The following is a 17,213-nucleotide window of genomic DNA, read 5'->3' as shown; positions in this document are numbered from 1 at the left end:
GTTTATTCAACAGTTCTATCCCTTATGGTAGTTCCTTCTAGTTGATGCTTTAAGGCTCGTACACATCCATTTTTCTGCCTCTCTTTTTCCCACTCTTTCGATCTCGCTAGTTGCATTCTATAGAGGACCGGATAAGGCTATGCTCTGTCTGTGAGACCTGTGTGTACAGTATGTCTCTGTGGGTCTTGTTGCCACATGCAGATTCCCAATGTCTAAAGTCCTACATCTGCCCAGACTCGCTTCGATTAACAAGGCTCAGATCACATTGTGTGTGCATCTGTGTGTGGTCACCCAGTGCTATGGGGGAGAGTAGAAAAATGTTTCACAGGCCGCATGTCTCTTGTCTAGTTAAAAACACATTGACAACTTGCTCTTCTATCAGAGAAGGATTCCATATCAGTAACACAGAATGGCATTCTGCTGTTGTCAACAGCAGTCTAGCTTGTCTCGTCTCCTTTATGGGTTGCTGCTGGTCTAGATGAGAAAGATATAAAAGAGAGTTTACCATCACCAGTTACTGTGACTCTATGTACATCACAGGTGTGCCTCAGCTTAAGCACTTGGTTGGTGTCTTTCTTCATAGCTATGTTGTTGAAACCAGCAAGTTCTATTTTTTATTTAACCCTTATTTTATCAGGAGACTGAAAACTTATTCTCATTTACAGCAACAACCTGGGGAATAGTTACAGGGGGATGAATGAGCCAATTGTAAGTTGGGGATGATTAGGTGACTGATAGTATGAGGGCCAGATTGGGAATATAACCAGGACACCGGGGTTAACACCCCTACTCTTACAATAAGTGCCATGGGATCTTTAGTGACCACAGAGAAGCAGGACCCCGTTTAGCATCCCATCTGAAAGACTGTACCCTACACAGGGAAATGTATTTTAGACCAGAGGAAAGAGTGCCTCCTACTGGCCCTCCAACACCACTTCCAGCAGCATCTGGTCTCCCATTCAGGGACCGACCAGGACCAACCCTGCTTAGCTTCAGAAGTAAGCCAGCAAGAGCGATATGAGGGCAGCTGATTGGTTTTTCTAAGCATTTTGGAGTGACCGTAGGTCATTCTGGAGATCCATCGCTCATTCTGGTTGGCTTGGTATGAACATAATTGTATAAACTTTTCAAATAGCACAGTCTTGTTATGTTTAATTGAGCTGTGTTAACACTGACAGCTTTTCATTTTTTTAGCTCATTTCTCTCATGGTGAGATGTTGTTTCATCGCCATGACCTGCAACGATGTTAATGCAATCATGACTAATTCTGACAGGCACTCAAAATGGTTTGGTGTTACAAGTGAAATGTAGTTTTGGTTTCATGGTCGTGTCCCCACAGAGCTGAGGTACTGAAACGGGCAAGCCTGTTTATTTGATTGACGTAAGAGAAACAACAGCAAAATCAGGGGAGGAATGAAATTGGCTGAAATTGTTGTGTGTGTGTGTGTGTGTGTGTGTGTGTGTGTGTGTGTGTGTGTGTGTGTGTGTGTGTGTGTGTGTGTGTGTGTGTGTGTGTGTGTGTGTGTGTGTGTGTGTGTGTGTGTGTGTGTGTGTGTGCGCACGCATAATAGTAAATGTGCAAATGTGAGGGTTTGTATTGAGTCTCATTCTCTGTGGGTACAGTAACTGTCTGTTTTCTTCTAGAAGGGCCTTTGAGCAGCGTCTCCTCAGTTTGTGTCTCACCTGACGGACACACAACACACACATTCATTCTCTGTCCTCTCCCACCATCTCCTCTTTAGTAAATAAGATTCATTATCATGCCAAAATGTCAGACCTGTTTGCTTCAAACTATGCAGCAGAATTCTCATATTAGAATATGGTTGATTCATTTCCTCAATTCTCCTCTCAACACACTCTCTCTCCTTCTCTCGCTCACTCTCTCTTTCTCTGTTTATGTGTGCTTGTCTGTCTCAATGGATCCAGTTGTTTCCCATATTTGAGTTCTTTCTACTAACTAAACAGAAGTGTATAATGTATGTATGTATGTGTGTACACGATGTGCAAGCACCCTGAATTGTTCTTTACTCTGTTGTAATAATGATCATGTTGAATGCCTTGGTCTTTATGTCCTGTAGTTTGAATTTAACAGAACAAAAAATGATAATCAAGCAAGAAAGTTATTATAAATATATATATATAAATATATACAAATCTATATACATAAAATAAAGCCATTGGGATTTGAAATACATTTGTTTCAGGGTGATTCTTTGTGTGATGGTTCGTTGTAATGCATTTGTTTCAGGGGGATTATTTGTGTGATGGTTCGTTGTAATACATTTGTTTCAGGGTGATTCTTTGTGTGATGGTTCGTTGTCTTGTGATTCAAGTCAAATGATCCTGTGTTCAACCACAATTCCACTGAACATATATTTTTGTAAAGTCTATGATACAGTATCACATGATCCTTCCTCTCCAAATCATTCAGATTACCTTTTAGGCCTTCTGATTTTGGAAGAAAGAGGTCTATGAACCCAATTTTCCAAGAATAGAGATGCCTCTCCAAGAGTGTAAGAAAGAGACATTTATTTATCCTCCTTGTCTATTCTCTTCATGTTCATCAACCTCTTTTCATTTTGGATCTCTCATTGTCGGAAATATAATTTTCTTAATTTCTATGTCAAGGTCAGAAAGGCTTTCATTATGATTTAATAAGTGGTCCAACAGCGCTAATGTGGCTAACATTTGTATTACAGCCATCAATCAGCGTGGCTGCAGTGTAACGTTAGTGTAACGTTTTTTATTTTATTTTTATTTTACCGTTATTTTACCAGGTAAGTTGACTGAGAACACGTTCTCATTTGCAGCAACGACCTGGGGAATAGTTACAGGGGAGAGGAGGGGGATGAATGGTTGGTTGATGGTTTTGAGGGCCAGATTGGGAATTTAGCCAGGACACCGGGGTTAACACCCCTACTCTTACGATAAGTGCCATGGGATCTTTAATGACCTCAGAGAGTCAGGACACCCGTTTAACGTCCCATCCGAAAGACGGCACCCTATACAGGACAGTGTCCCCAATCACTGCCCTGGGGCATTGGGATATTTTTTTTTAGACCAGAGGAAAGAGTGCCTCCTACTGGCCCTCCAACACCACTTCCAGCAGCATCTGGTCTCCCATCCAGGGACTGACCAGGACCAACCCTGCTTAGCTTCAGAAGCAAGCCAGCAGTGGTATACGTTAGTGTACAATCCATCAAATTCCCTACTTTATCTATAGAGTCAACGGACTGTAGCCACAAGAACTGTACCATGTTTTGTAGCTGAAAAGGACTGTTGAAATTATAGATCTATTTGCCACATTGATCAGTTGAACTGGTATTTGGGCAACAGTTTGGCCCCAAAACATTTACAACAAAGACATATTGGCATAGTAAAATAAACAATCATATTAAAATCCAATGGTATTCACTAAGTTGATGGTTTCAAATCAAATTGTATTGCTCACATTTAGCAGATGTTATTGAGTGTGAAGCAAAATGCTTGAGTTCCTAGCTCCAGCAGTGCAGCAGTATCTAACAATTCACAACAATACACACAATTCTAAAAGTAAAAGAATGGAATTTAAGAAATATATACATATTTGGATGAGCAATGTTGGAATGGCGTTCACTAAAATACAGTAGAATACAGTATATACATATGAAATTTGTAAAACAATGATTCCATGACTATATACATAGGGTAGCAGCCTCTAAGGTGCAGGGTTGAGTAACCAGGTGGTAGCTGGCTAGTGATGGCTATTTAACAGTCTGATGGCCTTGATAGAAGGTGGTAGCTGGCTAGTGATGGCTATTTAACAGTCTGATGGCTTTGAAGGCCCAGACTGGCCACCCCTCATAGCTTGGTTCCTCTCTAGGTGTCTTCCTAGGTTCTGGCCTTTCTAGGGAGTTTTTCCTAGCCACTGTGCTTCTACACCTGCATTGCTTGCTGTTTGGGGTTTTAGGCTGGGTTTCTGCACAGCACTTTGTGACATCAGCTGATGTAAGAAGGGCTTTATAAATACATTTGATTGATTGATTAAATTTGATTGATAGAAGCTGTTTTTCAGTCTCTCGGTCCCAGCTTTGATGCACCTGTACTGACTTCGCCTTCTGGATGATAGTGGGTTGAACAGGCCGTGGCTCGGGTGGTTGAAGACGTTGAGGATCTTTTTGGCCTTCCTGTGACATCAGGTGCTGTAGGTGTCCTAGAGAGTAGGCAGTGTGTCCCAAGTGATGCGTTGAGCAGACCGCACCACCCTCTGGAGAGCCCTGCAGTAGCGGGCGGCGCAGTTGCGATACCAGGCGGTGATACAGCCCGACAGGAGACAAATTTCTTCAGCCTCCTGAGGTTAAAGAGGCACTGTGTGGGTGGATCGTTTCAGATTGTTAGTGATGTGTACTCCTAGGAACTTGAAGATTTTCACCTTCTCCACTTCTGTCCCGTCGAAGTGGATAGGGGCGTGCACCCTCTGCTGTTTCCTGAAGTCCACAATCAGCTCCTTCGTTTCGTTGACGTTGAGAGAGAGGTTATTTTCCTGGCCCCACTCCGCCAGGGCCCCTCACCTCCTCCCTGTAGGCTGTCTCGTCATTGTTGGTAATCAGGCCTACTACTGTTGTGTCGTCCTCAAACTTGGTGATTCATTCCATCACCCATGACGCAGTGAAGGGTGAACAGGGAACACAGGAGGGGGCTGAGCACATACCCTTGTGGGGCCCCTGTGTTGAGGATCAGCGGGGTGGAGATGTTTTTTCCTACCCTCACCACCTGGGGGTCGCCCGTCAGAAGGTCCAGGACCCAGTTGCACAGGGCGGGGCATCTCAGCCCCCGATTTCACAGGAAGGCCAAAAAGATCATCAAGGACAACAACCACCCGAGCCACTGCTTGTTCACCCCGCTATCATCCAGAAGGCGAGGTCGGTACATGTGCATCAAAGGCCATCAGACTGTTAAACAAGTGACTGCTGCCAACATACTGACTCAAATCTCTCAAATCGCTAGCCACTTTAATAATTAAAAATTTGATGTAATAAATGTATCACTAGTCACTTTAAACAATGCCACTTTATATAACGTTTACATACCCTACATTATTTATCTCATATGTATATACTGTACTCTATACCATCTACTGCATCTTGCCTATGCCGTTCGGCAATCGCTCATCCATATATTTATATGTACATATTCTTATTCATTCCTTTACACTTGTGTGTAAAGGTAGTTGTTTTGGAATTGTTAGATTACTTGTTAGATGTTACTGCATGGTCGGAACTAGAAGCACAAGCATTTCGCTACACTCGCATTAACATCTGTTAACCATGCGTATGTGACCAATAAAATTTGATTTGATTTGCTCTGATTGGTTAAAGAAACCGTGGTGACAGATATTGTCTTGTTCAGTGAAGCGTAGTAGGTTTGCAATTCAATAAACTGCAATTCAATTAATTGGCTTTGTCTCCTCACCCTGATCTGAAAATACAAGGCTGGTGACAATGTCATTGTGTTGGAACTTTTCATGCCAACATGGTGACCATTGAAATTCTAAGCATCAACCTAAGTTTGCTGAATTCTGTCTATGTAGCGTTACTTTGCAGATACCGCTGCACTGTAGTCATGTACTGAAGGAGATTACAACTAGTCTTTATCTAGTTGGTTGCTGGTCAGAGGTCTTCAACAATGAGAGAATCCAGCATAATAAATGCATTCTGTAACTGCCAATTCTTTCTCTCTCTCTCTCATTCTGCATCTTTCTATCGCTCTCACTCTCTCGATTGCTCTTATTCTCTCACTTGCTCTTATTCTATCCATCTATATCCCTTTCTCTCTTTCTCTCTATCTCTCTCCACCCCTGTTATACACCCACAGACCTTTAACAGCAGGCTGCATTTCTCACCTAGGGAAACCTGGCCCGGAAAGTGTTGTCAAGACGACTGCATTTCCAATGGCAACTCTCTTGGTGTCATGGTAACGGGAGACTTTACTGTGGGAGGTTCATTAGGAGGAGGGGGTTCATGTCAGACCTGAAGAACAGAACAGCTCTAATGCCACCCGATCTGAGGCCACCCACTCTAAGGCCACCCGATCTGAGGCCACCCGCTCTAAGGCCACCCGATCTGAGGCCACTCACTCTAAGGACAAGGCATGTTAACTAGAGGGGAGGTGGGTATGCTAATAGAGGAGTTCAACCTGCTCACTACAACCGCCCACTCACATCTCTTCTGTTTCTTTATGCTTGTGCTATAGTTTGTTGACTGACACTCAAGTTGAATCCGAATGCCCCTCAAAATACCCATAACCCAAAGGATCAAGATGTTACTGAATAGCCTTTGTCTTGTGCTTCACAAACCCGTTAAATAAGTTGATTTTAGTGTGCAATGGAATAACACAAGCACCAATATTCTAAGCTGTCATTCATTGGTCTTTCAAAATTGTTTCTTTGAGAAAAATTGTTGGACAATGCTGATCGCTTGGGAAATGGAATTTCCTCACAGTACTTGTGTATTAACCAGACAATGTAGACAGTACCTCAACCTACAGAAGCTATCCCAACCCCAAGTCCTGAGCATCACAGGAATTCAATTATACTGACACAAATAATCTGATAATCATACGTTTTCCCCTATATATTTTTCCCCGTAATATATTAACAATGGCAGAGCATGATTTGTGTCTCACTATTTGAGGAAGGAAAAAAACTGAGTGCCATTTTGTCTTTAGTAGTGACGTTGTGTGTCTATGTGACTGTAGCCTAATTAACGAGGGGTGTGGGTGTATGTGTGAGGTCAGCTAGTGTGTGTGTGTGTCAGGGAGGGAGGGGGATAAAAGGCTAGTGTCACACTCTCTAGGGGCTAATACACTAAGTGACTGAGGAATCGGGGAAGACTATAGCTATATCAGGAACTATGTAAGTACACCTTTACACCTTCTCATCTCCTATAGGTAAACTGTCTGGAGATCTGGATTTGAATTGCCCATGACACTGACTAGATGTTCTTGATTTTCAGGTGTTTGTAATAACCTAGCGTCAGGAATTTGTTAAGTGTGATTTTAGTAACTACATAATAATTACTTTGGTAAGTTATTTTAAATGTGTTAAGTTTTTTTATCATTACAATTCAACCATTATTTACCATGATCTGATATTACCATGTATGATATCCTTTTATCTATTAAAGAAGGGGTTTCCCAAACTGTGGGTACTACAAGGGATACGCAAGCAAACAAACTCTAGGCTGTACTTGCAGAGACTCCAATGCGCAATTACTAAAAGTCATCATGCCTTTTTTGTGTTGTCTGAGTTTTTTGTGTTTTTTTGTGTTTTTTGTGTTGTCTGTTGTCTGTTTGATTGATGATGAACAGATGAATACGTGAATGATGGATAAACATTAGCACACCAGCAATTTAGCTTGCTAGTTTTCAAAAGAATATGCGGAGACACTAGGTATACAGATAAGAAAAACAAAGTGAGTTTTGAGGAATACATTTTTTTCTGTGAATGTTTGATCCCTGCAGAAAATGCTGGTATCCTTAAAGCCTTTGCAGTTGGTCGCTGTCATGGTTCTCATCGTCTTCACAGTCAGTCGCTGTCATGGTTCTCATCGTCCTGTCAGTCAGTCGCTGTCAGAAGAATGAAAGGTACGTGACTGGTTCCTCTAAAGCAGGGGTATCAATCATTCTACGGAGGGCAGAGTGTCTGCGGGTTTCTGTTTTTCCTTTCAATTAAGACCTAGACAACCATGTGAGGGGAGTACTAATTAACAACTTTACATAATCAATCAATTACAAAGGGTGGAGTGAAAACCTGCAGACACTCCGTCTTCTGTAGAATGAGTTTGACACATGTGCTCTAAAGCACAGGGATTCAACTCTTACAAGGTCAGGGGCCTGCTGGTTTTATGTTCTACCTGATAATGAATTGCAACCATCTGGTGTTTCAGGGAAACAATGAAAAAATGCAGTGGAACTGGCGTCGAGGTCCAGAGTTGAGTTTGAGGGCTCTAAAGGTTTCTTCCTCTATTTTTAACAACTTTTGAACATACTAGAGGTTGTTGAAGTCTCTTATGTGTTGCTAGCAAACTATACCCTACAGCTCTCTCCTCGAAGTCTAATCTCCTTTATCATATTTCTATCACACTGTTATCTGAACACATTACTGTATTCCTCTCTTCCCTCCTCCTATCGCTGCCTCCCTCTACCCCTGCCCTCCCCTCCTTTCCTCTAACTTCTCTCCACCCCTCCCCTGTCCCCTCCTATTCTCTCTTGCAGGCGAGCAATGACAGAGCACCAGCTGATGCAGGACCATGCAGAGCCTGAAGAGACTCATCTGGTTGTCCAGCCCAGACCCGCTCCTCCTTCCTGCTGTCCCCCGCCGCCCTCAACCCCATCCCGGGCTACACCCCGGGCCTCTCCCCTGCCCTCAACCCCATCCCGGGCTACACCCCGGGCCTCTCCCCTACCCTCAACCCCATCCCGGGCTACACCCCGGGCCTCTCCCCTGCCCTCAACCCTGTCCCGGGCCTCTCCCCTGCCCTCAACCCCATCCCGGGCTACACCCCGGGCCTCTCCCCTGCCCTCAACCCCATCCCGGGCTACACCCCGGGCCTCTCCCGTGCCCTCAACCCCATCCCGGGCTACACCCCGGGCCTCTCCCCTGCCCTCAACCCCATCCCGGGCTACACCCCGGGCCTCTCCCCTACCCTCAACCCCATCCCGGGCTACACCCCGGGCCTCTCCCCTGCCCTCAACCCCATCCCGGGCTACACCCCGGGTCTCTCCCCTACCCTCAACCCCATCCCGGGCTACACCCCGGGCCTCTCCCCTGCCCTCAACCCTGTCCCGGGCCTCTCCCCTACCCTCAACCCCATCCCGGGCTACACCCCGGGCCTCTCCCCTGCCCTCAACCCCATCCCGGGCTACACCCCGGGCCTCTCCCCTGCCGCCCTCAACCCCATCCCGGGCTACACCCCGGGCCTCTCCCCTGCCCTCAACCCCATCCCGGGCTACACCCCGGGCCTCTCCCCTACCCTCAACTTTATCCCGGGCTACACCCGGGGCCTCTCCCCTGCCCTCAACCCCATCCCGGGCTACACCCCGGGCCTCTCCCCTGCCCTCAACCCTGTCCCGGGCCTCTCCCCTGCCCTCAACCCCATCCCGGGTTACACCCCGGGCCTCTCCCCTGCCCTCAGCCAGCCTTGCTGGCTATCAGTCTGGGGAGACCAGCCACAAGCACAAGAGGTCAGTGGAGAGACTTCTAGCCCCCTGAATGTTGCCCTTGAAGAAGCAAACATTAGTGCAGATATGAAAAATTATATTTGTGCAGATACAGTAGGAAACATCCTTCGAGGACACAGAAGGAGAAGGACGAATATTATAACTTCAATTGTAATAAAAATAATAGATAATTTATACTTGAATTATAACCCAGGAGTGCATCATTGCAAAGCCTTTATCTTGACATTGACAATTCATCCACAGATGAACCAGCAAACACGTGTCCTGTGAGGACTCCAGAACGGAGAGTGGAAGCTGGGATAGAGAGTTCCATATGGTCTGGAGCTGGCTTCATAAAGGGATGTAGAGCAGGATAGCTTGACGCACAAGCACACAAACTGCTCACATCACTGACGATGCTGGGATAGTGGAGGTGGCAGGTGATGGGTGAATTCTAGAGCGAGTGAAGGAGAGAGAATATTGACATCAACAGCAACTCAAAATGTATTGACATCGCCTCATCAGAAAGATAAGAAGAATACTACACATCTCATGGTTTGCTGACTAACCTAAAGGGAACTCCAACTAACCTTTATGGCTCTATTCAATCCGTATCGCGGAAGTACAGCGTTACAGCTCCATTGAAATTTAAAGGCAATATTTCCACGTTAGCGGAGACTGCATTCCCAGTAAATTCTGCATTTCGCTACACTCACAATAACATCTGCTAACCATGTGTATGTGACCAATAAGATTTGATTTGCATATGTCGGCTCAATCGGAAATGACCTTTACATTTCTATTGTGTTATCTGTAACGCTGCAGCGACACAGACTGAACAGAGCCCTAAGACTTTCTCTAAGGAGCAGAACCCCATGACTGAAGGTAAGCCTCCAGGCTTCAGCACCATTCCTCCTGAATGTTAGCAGCTGCCCTCATTAACAGCAGTTCATCAGCCAGGGGAATAGCTGTATCTGTTGGTCTGTCTCACTGGGGTCACCCTTGTTAGCTTTATTGCTCTGGCCTATTGGGCTGGCCCCTCACTGGCTTTGCATGAGAACATGTTCCATCTGTGAGATCATCTCTGGGATCAGTCTTGTGACTGCATGTGTCTATGTGTATCCCGGCATACCTGCTTGTCAAGAGTTTGTTTCCAAAACTCTATATCCACCAATTTTTCACATTGTGTTTTTTCAACAGAAATGATTGCTTATGGGTACTTTCATGCTTGTGTAAAATATAACAGTTATTTGTTAGATATTTGTTACACTTCACTGTATAAAAGCTAGCAGTACTACTTATTTATCTGAGAGTGAGCCCGATATATAACATTATGCAAAATAACATGATTATTTGTCTCTATGAAACCATGAAGTAACAGATTTTAAACAGCGTCTGTCATTGAACAATAAACAATAAAAGCTCATTTACCAACATTTCTGAAAATGGTTATCTAGCTTTTTGGAATGAAACTCTTCATGTGTATCTAGCCTGCATAAATGTGCATATGTAGGCCTATCAAATGCATGCATATGTGTGTTCCTCTCCCTTACACTCACTGCGATCACTGCATGATGTCGGCCAGTTTCTCCTGGTAGTACTCATAGTTGTCCTGGCAGTCCTCCCAAGGGGTGAACGTTAGGTCGTTGTTCTCTACAAAAGTGTCCCAGACATAGGTGAAGTCCATGGGCTTCATCATCCTCAGCTTGCACCCCGCTTGAGACAGAGCATTTAGCCCCGCTTGGATCTCTTGCTCCTCCCACTCAAACAGCCGGGCTGAAAATAGGGTCATCTTGATGGTCTTCCTTGCCCGGAGGGCCTCTGCGATCTTAGCCGCGCAGGCCGCACAGGGGCTGGATGACATGTACCTGGGACAGGGGAGGGGGTAAAGATTAATTAGGCACATGTGATGAGGTCATAGAGAGGGTTCTAATCTTTTAATTTAGTGCTGCTAACTTCCTGTGAAACGGGCCACAGCTATCTGTGTAGATACTGTGTGTATGTATGTGTGACTGTGTATTTGACATGTAGTTACCAGGTGACAGTGTATTTGAGAGATACGTACCAGGTGACAGTGTATTTAAGAGATAGTTACCATGCAGGTGACAGTGTACTTGAGAGAGAGTTACCAAGTGACAGTTTATTTGACCGATAGTTACCAGGTGACAGTGTATGTGAGAGATAGTTACAAGGTGACAGTTTATTTGAGCGATAGATACCAGGTGACAGTGTATTTGAGAGATACGCACCAGGTGACAGTGTATTTAACAGCAGGGTCGTAGTCTGGGAGAGTCTGGAGGAAGAAGGCCTGCTCAGCGTGGGCACCTGAGTGTTCATCCTCCAGGTAACCTCTCATCAGACCATCATCAGTTTTCCCCTTGTCCACCAGGTAACACAGGAACGTCTTGTTACGACCTGACGAGTACTCCACATTCTTGAACTGGAACTTGAATGTGAACGGGTCGATGCGGTCCCTGGATGGAGAGGGAATAGGGGGATGGGGTTCATTAACGAATGGGAGAAGGGATCTCTATTGTCAGTACACTATTCAAGGTTATGGAGGTCTGATTGAACATTTTGCCATCCCAAACTTAATTGATTGTGTTATAGTATGTCATATTATTATTATGAAGTGTTTCTTCTAACAATAACAATGTTATATAGTTGTCATTACATTCCTATATCAGACAGACACGTAAACTCCATAGCTTGCATATTAAATATTTTTCAAACCCTCAGGTGGATATTTTTACTGAGACAAGTCAGGTGTACAGTTTCACAACATGACCTATCTGTCTGTTATAACAGCTGTTCACATGTGCCTATCCTTAGATAGCACCCCAGTTACTGTAACATATGTTTCAGTTTTGTTCTCTCCCACAAATATTTACACAATGGAATCTACAACCTGTATTCAGGATGGCTCTAAATACACTCCTGGGGGCATTTTACCCCCTGGATCAGTGACCTCTGTGTCACACCCTGGCCTTAGTATTATTTGTTTTCTTTATTATTTTAGTTAGGTCAGGGTGTGACATGGGGTATGTGTGTGTGTTTGGGGTATTCTATGGTAGAGGGGGTGTTGGTGGTAGTGTATGGGTTTGTGTTGAGTGTATGTATCTAGCTGTGTCTATGGTTGTGTGGAGTTTTCTAGGTAAGTCTATGGTTGCCTGAATGGGTTCTCAATTAGAGACAGCTGGTTTCTGTTGTCTCTAATTGGGAACCATATTTAAGGCGATCATGGGCTTTAGCTGTTTGTGGGTCATTGTATATGTCTAACGTAAGTAGTTTGTGTGTGCACTTGCGTTTTAAGTTTCACGATCGTTTGTTGTTTTTGTTAGTTTGTATAAGTGTTACGTGTTCATCTTCGTCGTTGTAAATGAAAGAAGATGTATTCATATCATGTTGCGCCTTGGTCCTCTCATTCACGTCAAGACGATCGTGACACTCTGTGTAATTTAAAACCAGACAAACAAAGACACACCGAAACAGGGGAGCAGAGGGGGTGGCTGCCTGGCTGGAACAGCAGACAGATGAAAGAGCTGGCAGCAGGGCAGGGCAGGGTAGAGCAAGCAGAAAGACAGAAGTACAGGGCTAATTTTAGTGGACTAGCTCTGTATTATTAGCCCTCTGACTCAATGACCCACTTCAACATGAACCATGGCAAGACCAGGGCAGGCCCAGCAGGCCTTTGTGTGGCCCGCGGCAGCGGCCAAGATCACCCCACTGGTACAGTGCATGGTAAGTACTAATTGCACAGGACAGAGGTACAGTACTACACTATCTAGCTAGAAACACAATTATATTCACAAACCCTGATCTTCACCCCTATTATAGCCCTAACCCTAAGATGAAAACAAGAGCAAATAGCTTATACTTGTGCTCATCAGTTTGGACAATATTGCCACGTTGTCCCTGTCTAGTAATCATCTAGGCAGTTATATTTGGTGATGTGGTCAGATGGTGATAACAGTCACTTGAAACGATAGTTTTAGTGCCTCACCACAAACTAAAAGAAGTGCATCCTCTAGCCTTGTAAAAACGACTTTTACCATATGTTCTTCAAATCTGTCACACCTCTCCAGTTCTTCCTCTCAATAAGGTATGTCCAAGGATTCTGGAAACCTGACCCAGTTCAAATGTTTTGATTATGAGACGGCAATTTTGAAAATGGCAGAGCCGAGTCATGTGTGTGTCTAATGGAGGCTTTCAGTGGATGGCTAGTCAACTGTGAAGTGAATCCTACAGTAATCATTGAGTAATCCACAGGCTCTGTCCACAGAGAAGTAATCCACAGGCTCTGTCCACAGAGAAGTAATCCACAGGCTCTGTCCACAGAGAAGTAATCCACAGGCTCTGTCCACAGAGAAGGGTGTTGTTTATCCCTTTGATTTCGTCAAATATGTGCTATACAGTACATATTGAATTTTGTTGCAGTGTCAACAAATTTACCCCCCAACACAGTGACACCCAAAAGATGACAAAAATCCACCAGATGGTGGGGTGATAAAAACAAAGCCAGAGGGTATTTCCGTACCCTGGGCCGCTCCTATAAACCAAGACTCTCACATCTCATCCACCCTGCACAGAATCCTAAATACAGATCAACTCAGAATGGAAAAATCCCATAAAGCTGTAATTTAACCAAGCCCCTCACTGCTGCAACATGACCCAGTATGCTAACACACCAACACACAGGGGATAACCCAATGACTGTTCAACTTTACAGGCCTCTAATGGTCAACCAATGACTGGGCCGGATGGAATTTGTGGAAGCACATTTAAGCCCCCAGAAGTCCATTGAAATAAATGCCTGTGGAATGGATTTAACCAGATTCTACCAAACATGGAAACATACTCTATTATTGATTAGATAAGCAGACAACACTATGAAGATAATGAAAACTTTCGATGAAACTATCTTGTACAGTTTACCTTAATTTTGTATATAATTTTACTTTATGGTAAAACTCGGTGGCTATGTTCTGCCTGACATTTGGCTACTTATTTTAGAGTGACACTGCTGTCACAATGTTAAGTCGAATGTACAATCACAACAAAACCACTGTGGACGTTCCAGTGTTTCACAGAGTTCTAGTGTTCAACAGAGTTCTACGGTGTTCCACGGCATTCTAAACCCATTTCCTCCTGTCACATTGGAATGATAGTGGATATCTCTCTCCATAATGGGAGAAGCAACCCTCATCATCCCTCTAAAGGTCATTAGGCAACACTTCAGTTCTCTGTCTACTTTGGTAACAACTATGTAATTACTCAGCTATAGATATTAATTGCAGATTATTATACAGTAGGAAACAATACATGAATTGTGATTCCATGTCACTTTGTGCCCCCAACATAAAACATGAGATCAAAGCAGCAGGAGACAGAGACATACAGTACAGACACACATGGTATCTGTTGTCACCCACCCTTCCATGATCTCCCAAGGAGGCAGCTCAATGGGTTCGTACTCTCCATTTGCTTCATTAGCCTCCACCGCCCCGTTAGCCATGGCTTTATTAGCTGTGGCTCCCTCCTCCATTGGGACCTCTCTGTTCCCCTCCACCTTCTCCCCAACCACCAGGACCTTTTCCTCTTTCTTCACTAAACTTGACTTCACCTCCCTCTTCATCTCCGTCTTCACCTCTTTCTTGATCTCCACCGCTGTCTTTGTTGTCCTCTCTTTCTTCCTCACCATCAGTTTGCTGTTGGTAGTAGCACCCTTCTTGTCTGCCATGGTGACTGGTCTGGGAATGGTAGTCCTGTGAGTGTGAGGTGTGTGTGTGTGAGTGAGGTAAATGAGAAGGGGAGGTGGCTAGGGTCTGGGGGTTGAAGCAGAAATAGGGAAAGAAGACAGGAGGGTTACAGAGAGAGAGATAGAGGGGGACAGGGGGTAGCAGAGAGAGAGATAGAGGGGGACAGGGGGTAGCAGAGAGAAAGTGAGAGACAAGGAGTGGGGGTGAGAGAAATAGAGAGGAGTGGTAGCACAGTGAGTGAGGGATGAGGGATACGGGGCAGTGGCAGGGGCAGGGGCAGGCAGAGAGAGAGAGAGAGAGAGTATGGATAAGGGGGACAGGCAGCTGCTGCTCTTACTCCAGCCAGGTCTATTAAAAGACACAAGGGGGAGGGGACCTGACTCACCGCTGATGCCCCTCTGTTGTAGCAGGAGAGAAGGCAGGGAGGGGAGAAGGCAGGGAGTGGGAGGGACTCCAACGGAGCCTTGATATTTATTCAATTTAATTTGTAGTTGTACAAAGAGAGAAGGGGGTGGTTGCATTTTGGGAAGGTAGGGAGGGGGAAGAGAGAAGTGCTTGTTGAGGGGAGGGTAGCTCGTGGAGAAAGCAGACTGATTGATATAAGGTTTGGGGAGGGGGAAGAGGTGGGGGGGGGGGAGAGGGGAGAGGGAGAGCAGAGGGGAAGGAAGGTGCTATAAGATGGAGGGTGCAGATGCTCAGAGTGTTCATGTCAGTGGGTTAATAGATAAACGATACTGGGCTCCTGATTTTCTGAGAGTAGGTTCACACTTTAGGCTTGAGCTCTGGATGGTCTTTTCGTCAAAGGCTCGAAAATAGGGTCACAATGCTATCCAATACCTTGGATCTCAGGTTGAACGTTTACAGTCATAAAAGAGAAGGCCAATGGTGTCTGCGGATCTACATCCAATATGACTGTTAGCTAATAGCATTACCTTCTGACACACTGTGCTTGTAGACCTTCGCTAGTCTACTTTGTCACTGTGCACTTGTAAAACGACATAGAATATGTTGTATACGATATGAGTTTGCCAGTGAAGATAATAAAGGAAACATTGTGACAGTTTACTTTCAATCACCTCCACGGCCTTGGCCCATTGAACATGCTCTATTTTTACCATCCACTGCAGTGAACCGTTCCCAGTATATAGAAACAGTACAGTGTTTAAAGAAACAGATCTGTGACTACAGTAAATCTTCCTCTGGGTAACTCAATGCTGAGGGGGTTTTCCTATCTTCAGCACCACCTGCCGTGCTCCCAGCTTCCTAAAGGGTTCTCTGTGGGTTATCTCTGTGGGTTATCTCTGTGGGTTATCTCTGTGGGTTATCTCTGTGAGTTATCTCTGTGGGTTATCTCTGTGGGTTATCTCTGTGGGTTATCTCTGTGGGTTATCTCTGTGGGTTATCTCTGTGGGTTATACGTGGAAATGCAAAATGCCAAATAGAATTAGCTGGTCAGTCACCATTCAAACATACAGTCAAATAGTAATCGCTGAATATGGACCTGATCATTTATACCAATGACGCTGTGATTATTAAATGATCCTCATATTACATTTTGCTTTGATTTGAGGTTTGGGATTTGAAGGCATTACAGTATTAAAGCTAGAACCCTTAATTGAAACAATCACAAAGCGGCTCCCCTTTCGCTAAGAAGATATGGAATGGGGCTGGGAATATGTAACCACTCAAATTCATATGCAGAGCTATGGGTGGAAGGATTGACCATCCATGATATCAAATGTATAGTTTTAACCATGTTTTGAATTTATATAGTGTATGTTTACATTTACATAGTTTCCAAACACTGGAGTAAAACAAGCTTATATTTGGGGTTCTGATGGGGTACTACTGTTGAACTAAGCTCATGAGGCATTTTTAAGTTATATTCTCCAAGAATCAATGGGAATATATCATTAATTTATAAGTCCACAAATATATGTGGCAGCTAAGGATTCTAATATAAGTGGGTAGTTTGACACTGTCCTGCACTTTCACTGTTGTTCCACCAGAGGGGAGTGTGAGTGTGTGTGTAGTAACAAGAGGAGGACGCTTCATTGACTATCACCATTCTCTCTCTCCCTCTCTCTCTGTCACACACACACACACACACGGTGAGGTCATTGCTGAGGTCCATAGTCTGGTCCCAGATTCTCAGATATGACATCACTGTGTGAACATCAACCAGTTAGGGAAGATGGGCAGAGAGCCCCCCCACCCCCATCCCCTCAGCACAGTTTCTGTTTTCCACTGCTTTCT

At 44.6% G+C, this 17,213-nt stretch overlaps 2 protein-coding genes across 3 annotated transcripts; one reads left to right on the top strand and one right to left on the bottom strand.

Moving 5' to 3' along the window:
- Positions 1-7,576: 7,576 nt before the first annotated feature.
- On the top strand, positions 7,577-10,634 carry LOC129816010 (tetra-peptide repeat homeobox protein 1-like). Its single transcript, XM_055870206.1, has 3 exons — positions 7,577-7,623; positions 8,304-9,222; positions 9,463-10,634. The coding sequence occupies exons 1-3, from the start codon at positions 7,577-7,579 to the stop codon at positions 9,487-9,489; spliced, it is 993 nt and encodes a 330-aa protein (XP_055726181.1). The 3' UTR covers positions 9,490-10,634.
- On the bottom strand, positions 9,279-15,228 carry LOC129815250 (C->U-editing enzyme APOBEC-2-like). Of its 2 annotated transcripts, none has more exons than XM_055868865.1 (4): positions 14,631-15,228; positions 11,448-11,672; positions 10,752-11,066; positions 9,279-9,652 (listed from the first exon to the last, which is right to left on the bottom strand). In XM_055868865.1, exons 1-3 carry the CDS (start codon positions 14,936-14,938, stop codon positions 10,763-10,765), a joined length of 837 nt encoding a protein of 278 aa, XP_055724840.1. In that variant the 5' UTR covers positions 14,939-15,228; the 3' UTR covers positions 9,279-9,652; positions 10,752-10,762. The 2 variants fall into 2 exon arrangements, with proteins under 2 accessions (XP_055724840.1, XP_055724839.1); XM_055868864.1 differs by having other exon boundaries at positions 10,758-11,066.
- Positions 15,229-17,213: the final 1,985 nt, after the last annotated feature.

Source organism: Salvelinus fontinalis, chromosome 18, assembly GCF_029448725.1.
Source record: "Salvelinus fontinalis isolate EN_2023a chromosome 18, ASM2944872v1, whole genome shotgun sequence".
In the NCBI taxonomy this organism is placed as follows: domain Eukaryota; kingdom Metazoa; phylum Chordata; class Actinopteri; order Salmoniformes; family Salmonidae; genus Salvelinus; species Salvelinus fontinalis.
This window is presented reverse-complemented; position numbering and strand designations above follow the sequence as displayed.

Coding starts and splice junctions, on each gene's coding strand:
- LOC129816010 (XM_055870206.1), top strand. CDS start 7,577: ATGGTTCTCATCGTCCTGTCAGTCAGTCGCTGTCAGAAGAATGAAAG. Junction 7,624..8,303: donor CGCTGTCAGAAGAATGAAAG/GTACGTGACTGG, acceptor CAGAGCCTGAAG/AGACTCATCTGGTTGTCCAG. Junction 9,223..9,462: donor ACCAGCCACAAGCACAAGAG/GTCAGTGGAGAG, acceptor ATTCATCCACAG/ATGAACCAGCAAACACGTGT.
- LOC129815250 (XM_055868865.1), bottom strand. CDS start 14,938: ATGGCAGACAAGAAGGGTGCTACTACCAACAGCAAACTGATGGTGAGG. Junction 11,673..14,630: donor CCTTGGGAGATCATGGAAGG/GTGGGTGACAAC, acceptor CTCTCCATCCAG/GGACCGCATCGACCCGTTCA. Junction 11,067..11,447: donor GTTAAATACACTGTCACCTG/GTGCGTATCTCT, acceptor CCCCTGTCCCAG/GTACATGTCATCCAGCCCCT.